Source organism: Euprymna scolopes, chromosome 23 (genome assembly GCF_053919585.1).
Source record: "Euprymna scolopes isolate OS-2025 chromosome 23, ASM5391958v1, whole genome shotgun sequence".
In the NCBI taxonomy this organism is placed as follows: Eukaryota; Metazoa; Mollusca; class Cephalopoda; order Sepiida; family Sepiolidae; genus Euprymna; species Euprymna scolopes.
Window position 1 is genome coordinate 60113872 of NC_136504.1, and position 9326 is coordinate 60123197.

At 29.7% G+C, this 9326-nt stretch overlaps 1 protein-coding gene across 1 annotated transcript in view; it reads right to left on the minus strand.

The window, feature by feature from the left end:
- The window catches only part of LOC145245938 (peptidoglycan recognition protein 1-like), a 106431-nt gene extending 102532 nt beyond the window's left edge, over positions 1-3899 (minus strand). The window contains exon 1 of the mRNA XM_080107696.1: positions 3741-3899. Coding sequence (XP_079963822.1) covers positions 3741-3816 — 76 coding nt within the window. The 5' untranslated portion in view covers positions 3817-3899. The remainder of the gene's footprint in view (positions 1-3740) is intronic.
- Between the last annotated feature and the right edge of the window lie 5427 nt (positions 3900-9326).

Sequence of the window (9326 nt, forward strand, 5' to 3'; positions counted from 1 at the left end):
ATACACTTGTTTTACGTTGACAAAAGCGTGTTAATTCTGATGGTGCTTATTTCGATCAATAATTTTTTTTATTTGGGACGAGATATGTTCATCTGAATTCATAAGTAAAAAGCCGCAAGAACGTTCTTATCAACCTGATACTTTTAGGCCTAACTTTTTCACTTCCATGTCTCCTATTTTCTAAAGTTTCCTCCCGTTGACTTTTTTAGAATATCTTTCCATAGCTAATACATCATCTCTGTATAGGCCGATATGAGTATTATTGTTAGTCTATATACAATGAATAACCCCATAAAGTTCGATGCCTATGCAGAATCCAAGGAATCATGGTTAGATCAAAGGAGTTCGTCATTTTTAATCGATTGGTTGTTATTATTGATTAATACTGATCTACATTTTTACTGATGTGGATTTCGTCCTTGGATATATCGACATATATCTCCTAAAACTCTAGAACTTTTAGGTCTAGAACCGTGTTGAAGAGTAATAGGGCGCTAGATTTATTATAAAACTAAGTTTATGATCTTTAAATAGGCTGTAGGTCTCATTAGTTTTCTAATTTTGTCACTAATTTTTAGTTTATGGGCAATTTGTTTACTTTCAGCATTTATTATATCTATATAGCTACATTCATTTGTATGTAGTTTTTCTAGTTTATCGTGATGTTGTATACATAATGTGATATATATATATATATATATATATATATATATATATATATATATATATATATATATATATATATATATATATATATATATATAATGTCTGAACCCGAGGAAGACTTTATGATAAGTCGAAAGTGTGTTCAGTCTTTAAGATAAATAAATAATTTTGTTTTTGAGAAAAACAAAAAACACATCATTATTTGGCTTTCTAATTTTTACAATATATATATATATATATATATATATATATATATATATATATACAACTTTATTATATATGGGTCATTCATCTGCAAAAGATCTAGCTAATTTGCATATTCTTTTAAACATTCATTTTAATTAATTCCCTGTTAGTTTTTCAGTTTTCTTATGAGATGATCATCTTTATTTAACAATTACGTGTAATTATATTCATGCAGATATTTTACATGATTTATACTTGTGTAATATTTATGTAAAAAGGTTATAGTAAACACAAAACTTTTTTCTATATTTATTAATGTATGCGTATACATATTTGTTTAAAACTTTGCCTACCAAACTCCTCCTAGAGTTTTTGGTCTACAGACTTTAAATTAATATATAGGCTATTCGAACCCATGCGAAACTTTGTATTTAAGTTTTAACCGGGTAAAATCGGTGCAAATGTGTGAAATTTAAAAAAATGAAATTTGCCAGGTAAAGGTCAAACGACGGCATTACGAATGAAGCTGCATTAATAAGAATATCATACTTAAGCGTACTTTACGACCGGGTAATGCCGGGCGACTTGCTAGTATATATATATATATATATATATATATATATATATATTATTACAATAATAATGTTAATACCAACAGACACTAGTGTTTCACCTTTTCGGGAATCATCAGTGCAGGGTGATACGATTACTACCGGTTGGGAAATTCGAACCCGACCACGAAGTCATCTCTAACTCCATTAGTAAGGAACTAACTTCAAGACCAATCTCAACCGCGAAAAATATCGTTGAAATTTAAACATTTATTTTTTTAATGTCGTAACATCCGGCCAGAATGATCTAATGATTATAACATCATGATCTACGCTGCGAGCTTAGGGGACCGACTATATATATATATATATATATATATATATATATATATATATATACGTGTGTGTGCGTGTGTGTGTGTGAAGTGCCTATTTCAAATATCGTAGACTTTGTTTTTGTTTTTTCTTGCGAATGTTCAGCCCGAATGAAGACCCTGCATTATTATTATTCACCTTTGATCAAAAATGCATCTAAAATTGCACCAATAGCTGTAAATGCTGACAGAAATGAACCCTTCCTCTTTAATGGATTTCTTTTCATTGTATTAAATATCCAAGAAATTGCGTATAAAGTGACTGTACAAATGATCTTGCGTATACAGTGGCTTCTATTTCCGACTTCGCTTGAAAATTTTTATGTTGTGTCGACTCAAATAGTTATAAACAATTATTCTTCCAACGTTGATGGAAAAACAAATTGTTTTGCTTTATTTAAGATTTTACAATTTTCGAAGAATGGTTGGGCGCCATTTTGATTACTACTCGACAAGGGAAGATAACTCGCCATCCTATCTTTTTATGGAAATCGCTTCAGATAAGGCATAAAGCAGAAGCTAAAAGGAAAAAATACTACTTTAAGCTCAAAAAGTGTTAGATGAAATTTCTGACCCAGAAAATATCATTTTTTTTTTTTTTCGTATTGTTAGAAATATTGCTCATGAACTAAAGCTCGCGATATCAACGAAGAGTTTGGCCTAGGAACTCGCAATAATCTCGCGAGAACTGGTATGTCAACGTGATTTTGCCGTATATTGACTGTATACATAATGATTGTATACACAGTGGCTGTATACGTAATAGTTGTCATATATAAATATGCATATCGGTTTTAAGTAGAGAAAAAAAATGATAAATAAATTATCAATTTTGTCTGGAACCCGAAGCAAACTAGCAAGTCTCTTTCATACGATAGAGGTGTATCAAAAAGAATGCTGTCTATTGAGTTACGATTGCTGATAAACCGCAGTCTTTTTCTTCTTGTTTTTCTTCTTCTGGTTATTATAATTAGTAGTATTATTAATATTAGTAGTAGTAGTAGTAGTAGTAGTAGTAGTAGTAGTAGTAGCAGAAGCAGTAGTAGTGTTGACTCTTATATACGACAAAGACGCATGAAAACATAAGTTAACCTCTGTTATTAAACTTTAAAGCCAAAAATCATTTTAAATTGAAGCTTAAAGGCTTTAAAATTACTTTCGACTTCAATGCGTCACAGTTTGTGTTTACTATATTCGTTAAACTCCGACATTTGAAAGTAACTTGAAAGTATTTAAACTGGAGAATAGAGAGTAATTGCGTGCATAAATGAAAGTTTAAGCACCGAAGTCAAGTAGTCGCACAGGTTTTATTTATGTCCCTAAACCTAAAGACAGTGTGCAGTGTATTATTTAAAAAGAGTTATACAGTACTAATTTTCTTTTGCCCACCTCCCTACTGCCAAGTATTTTGTATATACATATATTTATAAAACACATAAAAAAACTACTAATACTACTACTAATAATAAATCTGGGGATATTTTTGAATGAGATAACCCTTCTCTCTAGAGCAAATGTGGTATTGTGGTGACTGAGATGATTTTAGCTAAGACTAGAATAGTTGATTTTATTACTTTAAATAAGGTTAGATTTGCTAGATTGTATATTTTTACCTTATATCAAATAAATTATTCAACGTGTAGTATCTGTTCTGTCCAATGATAGTACAATAATATCGTGGGATGTACGTCAATAGAATGGAAAAATCTCGTAAACTTCTACAAGGGTTTTGGAGAGAGACCCCCGCCCCCATTTCAATATACATTCTGAGGCTAAACTAGCCAGGGTAGTTATGTAACTATGTTTCAGTCTGAACAACGGTTTTATAATAATATCGCCGGGGTCTGCGTTCGCGCCGAACGTCCATAAGTACGACAGAAATATGCAACACGTGAATTGTGGAATTTCCACGGGTCGCATTAGTAAAGAAATAAAGAAATGAAGAAATAAAGAAAGAACTTACAAGCAAGCGTGAAGGAAACGAAAAGAAGATGCAGTGGAACAAGCGCGATCATTGTCGTAAATACGGCCGTGTGCATTCGCTGACGAGCTGTGATCTATCAACAGATATATCGGATTGAAAAACTTGAACAACTGCTTTGCTTGTTTTATACACTTCTTTCTCCCCCCCCTCTCTCTCTTTCTCTCTCTCTCTCTCTCTCTCTCTCTCTCTCTCTCTCTCTCTCTCTCTCTCTCTGCGAATAAAAGGGAAAAAAAAACATCGCAAACATTGCCCCTATCTCAACCTCCCCTCCCGTTACCAAACGATTACATTGTGGTCAGAGATCCCCCTCCTTTCTAACGTTCACTCCTTCACAGACATAATTCGGTATTTTGCGGAGTTACTAATTTCAGTCCGATATGTTTCCGTTGACCGCCATAACTTACAACAACATTAAAAAGAATTAAAAACAATAAAAAAAAAAAATAATAATAGAGAATCGATTCTTTTAAACGACAGTTAACGTTTTTCTTCGGTTTACAGACAGCAGAAAATTATAATCGACATTTGCCTTTAAAATTTCATTCAAGCTAGAAATCTTTCTTGGCTGGGGAAATTTCGTTTCGGTTACTCCACGTTTTGTATTATCTTTTCTTGTCGATATTTAGTCAATTTAGCATTCGATTTCTTTTAATATTTTTAGGGCACTCATCTGACATTTAAAAATTTTATAGAAAATATTATTTTATTTAGGTACGGGCAAAATGAATGCCGGATGCGCAAAATGTATAAACAGTTTGATCTCCCCCTCCCCTTTACTTTAAAAAAAATCACTTAAAATCAGGAAATTAACCAATTTTAATGAAATTTTAAACATTTATCCAATAATGATCGCGGAATATAATAAACTAATTATTTTTATTTAAATCTGAGTGGAAATTTATTATTTTATTTAAATAAAAAATACCTTTACTAAAGTTATGGTTTTCAGTAGTAAAGAAAGAATCGTAATTTGTAACAATAACATCGTAATTTGTAACAATAAAATCGTAATTTTTAACAATAAAATCGTAATTTGTAACAATAAATTTGTAAAGAATCGTAATTTGTAACAATAAAAATAAAAATTTTTTTAGAAGAACATTTCGAAAAAAAAGCCCCTAAAGTCCGTATTAATTAATTCGATATAACTCAAAGAAAAATGAATTTCTCGAACTACCGATATTAACATATTATATTTGTGCGTGAAAATATTAAATAAGCAATGCTTAATTAAGCATTGCTTATTTAATATTTTCACGCACAAAAAAAAAAAATTATAATTGCAAAAATTATTTCTACTTTTTTTTTTAAATTAAAGGTTTCGCCTAATTTTTATATGCAAGATATTAATAATTTCCTGGCTCGCAAGAATATGAAACTTTCGGCGTAACATATATATATAATATTGAATAATAATTAAAAAAAATTAATTTAAAAACCAGGAACATAGAAAAATAATTAAATAAAAAAAAATGGAAAAATTTATACAAACGTTCAGAATAGGAATGTACGGATGCACATCTGGGGAAAAAAGAAAACTATCTCACCCTTTCCTCACATTTAATAACATTATGTCATTTTCACAGTCTTTCGACTGCCTGAAATTTTGGCCTTCGTATATTCCGTGTTTACAAAATTAGTTTGTTGTGTTTTGCGAACGGCAGAATCGCTCGGTTTTTGAGCTAATGAATTTATGTTTTGTACAAATAATGTGTTTTTGTTTTATTCAATATTTTAGGACTTTACTTTACTAATTACCTTTGAAATAAACCCAGAAAACTAATATTTATCTTTTAAAGGGTTTTTACAATAAATTTATCTAACATTAAAATTTAGCTGAATTGGTTAGCTCGCCGTGAAAACATTTTTTATAACTTTTTTTTACGTCTACAAATATGTTTTCCTTTTGGAAATTAAGTTTAGTCTTTAATCTTTCAAATACAATCAAAAAGTAGTTGGAAACCGACAAAGAAATTATGATAAATCGGTTTTCAAAACTACGTCCCCCTGTCTTTATTCGTCCATTTTTGCACGTACCTACTTGTTCAGAATTCTCCCAACATTATAAAACAATAATAAAGAAAAATGTGCATGATGCATCTACCCATGACGAAAAGAAAACAGCGTATTCCAAAAATGACATAAATTGATCCAGTAGTTTTATATTTATAAAGAAAATCAAATCTTATATCTAACCGAGGAGCAACTGTTACACGAGGCTATTTTGAAAATAATCTAAAAAAAAAAAACAAGGGAAATAACTCGACATAATTCAAACTTCCGAGATTTTTGTTGTAATGCCTACGAACTTCCATAAATTCCTTAAAAATATTTTAGTTATAAAAATAAAAATTTCGATCAATTTCCCCGATTTTTGGAGTATGATATTTTTTATCCGTCGCATGCACATACATGATACATATTTTCTTTTTAATATAGATGGAATTCTGGACAAGCACTATTTATTTTAATCACATTTACATTGGTCGTATGACAGACAAAGAAGGACCTATTAAATTCACAAAGCTCGATTTTGTGATGTTTAAATTTCCGAAACATTCTTTTGCTAAAAAATTACTTTCAAAACATTCGAAACAGTCCTCTAACTTAATTAGAAGGCACTCGGACTTAAGGTCAGTGGCAAAAGAATGAATGGGGAAAATAACAACTATGCCCAATAAATGTGGTATCATTTTACGTTAAACTTATATAACCATAGTCAATAGCCACTTGGACTTAGGGTGAGTAGTATTTGTTTTTGTTTGTTTGTTTGTTTGTTTGTTAGTTTTTGTTTTGTTTTTTTATTTACTGCATTAGAAACCTACGGGGATGGTTTTACATTAAATTTATAAACGAAATAATTGCATAAAAAGTAGAATCTAATTTTTAGGAGGGGTGGTCATGAAGCGATGGTGTAAATCTACAAATGTACCGAAAAATATCTCAGTCTTCAGCAACGTAAAAAAAATAAGGCTATATTAAAAAACAAAAATGTATCGAAACGAAAGTATAGACATGAAAGCGGGCATTAAAATTAACGGAATATGTTTTTAATATAAAAATGAACGTCCCTCATCCGAAAAATCTAGTAAAAAAAATCGCAGAATTATCCAATTATAATAAAATTGTCAAATGAATATTAATATAAAATATTCATTAATTAATAAATGAATAATATTTATTTATTAATATATCAGTATTAATATAAAATATTTATTAATTAAAAAGTGAATGTTAAAATAAAATATTTATTCATTAATAAATGAATGCTAAAATAAAATATTTATTTGTTAATAAATGAATGTTAAAATAAAATATTTATTTGTTAATAAATGAATGTTAAAATAAAATATTTATTTATTAATAAATGAATATTAAAATAAAATATTTATTTGTTAATAAATGAATGTTAAAATAAAAGATTTATTCATTAAAAAATGAATATTAAATTTAAATATTTATTTATCAATAAATTAATGTTAAAATAGAATATTTATTTATTAGTAAATAAATGTTAAAATAAAATATTTATTTATTAATAAATGAATGTTAAAATAAAATATTTATTTGTTAATAAATGTCTGCTAAAATAAAATATTAATTTATTAAAAAATTAATAAATGAATGTTAATATAAGATATTCATTGATTAATAAATGAATGTTGATATTAAATATTTATTTATTAATAACTGATTGTTCATATAAAGTATTTATTAAGAAATGAATGTTATAACAAAGTGTTTTTTTAATTAATAAATGTTAATATATATATTTATTTGTTAATAAATAAATCTTAATATAAAATATTTATTTTTTAATAAACGAATAGTAATATAAAATAACCATTGATAAATGAATATTTTTTGTCAATTATTTATTATATATAACACGGTGTATATATTTCAGATTCGTTAAATTATTTTACACTCCCTCACCATTTATTGAAGGACGGCATAAGTTCTTGTTAGAAAATGAAACAAAATATAAATAGATAAAAATATAAATAATGACTATTTTATGTATTGAGAACTTTAAATATTAGCTATATACAACCAGACATTTTAATCTTTTATAAAAAAAATTCGCCTACAATTGTTTATATCGTGACTCTTTAAAATTTGAAAGTGCATTTTACGACGTGGAACTGGTGAATATAAAGTAATTAGTGTTACTGTTCCGAAAAAAAAAAAAAATGGCGGGAATTTTTTTTTATTGGCAGAAAATACAGAATAGTCTGTATGACATACGTACCAGTCATGAAACAAATTTTAATCCATCTCGATGAGGCGGAGGCGGGGGAGGAGTACCAGACAACTGACTTTCATTTCATTTATTGGGGGGGGGGGAGTGATAATGTCGGAAAAACAACCGAAGCGTAAGATTTAAAATCAAGCAATAATTTATTAACATGACCTGCATTTTTTTTTTTTTTTCAGAAAATAATATTTTCAGATTATTAAAACTTTTCTTAGAAGGATTATTTTAGATAAATTAAAACAAATTTCAAGAATATTAAAATGGGTCCGACATTCACTCATCCGTAAAGGAAACGACAATTTATTTTTATTTTTTTCGAAAATAATAACAAGCTACTTGTTCGATTTTCGTGATTTTTGGAATATACCATCGTCATTCTGTAACAAGTAGGTATATGATAAAAGTTTTTCTTCATCTTTCTTCATCGCCATATGTGGTAATCTGAATAAGCACCCAGCAGAGTTATTTCCCTTTATTCAGAAAAAATCCTCGCAAAACCCCACAAGACGTTGCTGTTGAACTCGAGCTCGGCCACTCAACAGTCGTTCGCCATTTAAAGCAAATAGGGAAGTTAACAATGTGGATGAATGGGTGCCGCATGAACTGAACGATAATCAACAAAAATCGTCGTTTTGAGGTGTCTTCTTCACTCCTGCGCAACAAAAACGTCTCATTTCTCGAGCGGATTGTGAAGTGTGATGAGAAGTGGATCCTCTACGACAACCGGTGATATTCGGCACAGTGGTTGGATGCCAGAAAAGCTCTACAAGTCTTGATGAAGCCGAAATTGCACCAAAAAAGGGTTATAGTGACTGTTTGGTGGTTTGCGGCCGGTCTCATCCATTACAGCATCTTGAATCCGGGCGAAACGATTACGGCGGAGAAGTACTGCCGACAAATTAACAAAATGCACCAGAAGCTCCAACGTATGTGCCGGAGTTTGGTCAATAAGAAGGGATCAATTCTCCTCCATGACAACGCTCGCCCGCATGTTGCTCAACTGACCCTGCAGAAGCTGAACGAATTGGGCTACGAGACTCTGCCTCATCCGCCATATTCACCGGTCCTCTCACCCACCGATTATCACTTTTTCAAGCATCTCGACAACTTTCTGCACGAAAAATGCTTCAAAAGCCAAGATGATGCCAAATCAGTCTTCAATGACTTTATCGCTTTCAGAACTCCGGATGTCTATAATAATCGGATAAATAAACTTGTTTCTCGTTGGCCAAAATGTGTCGATTCTAATGGTTCTTATTTCGACTAATAATGTTTATTATGAAAGGAGTTACGACCTTTTTAAGGCA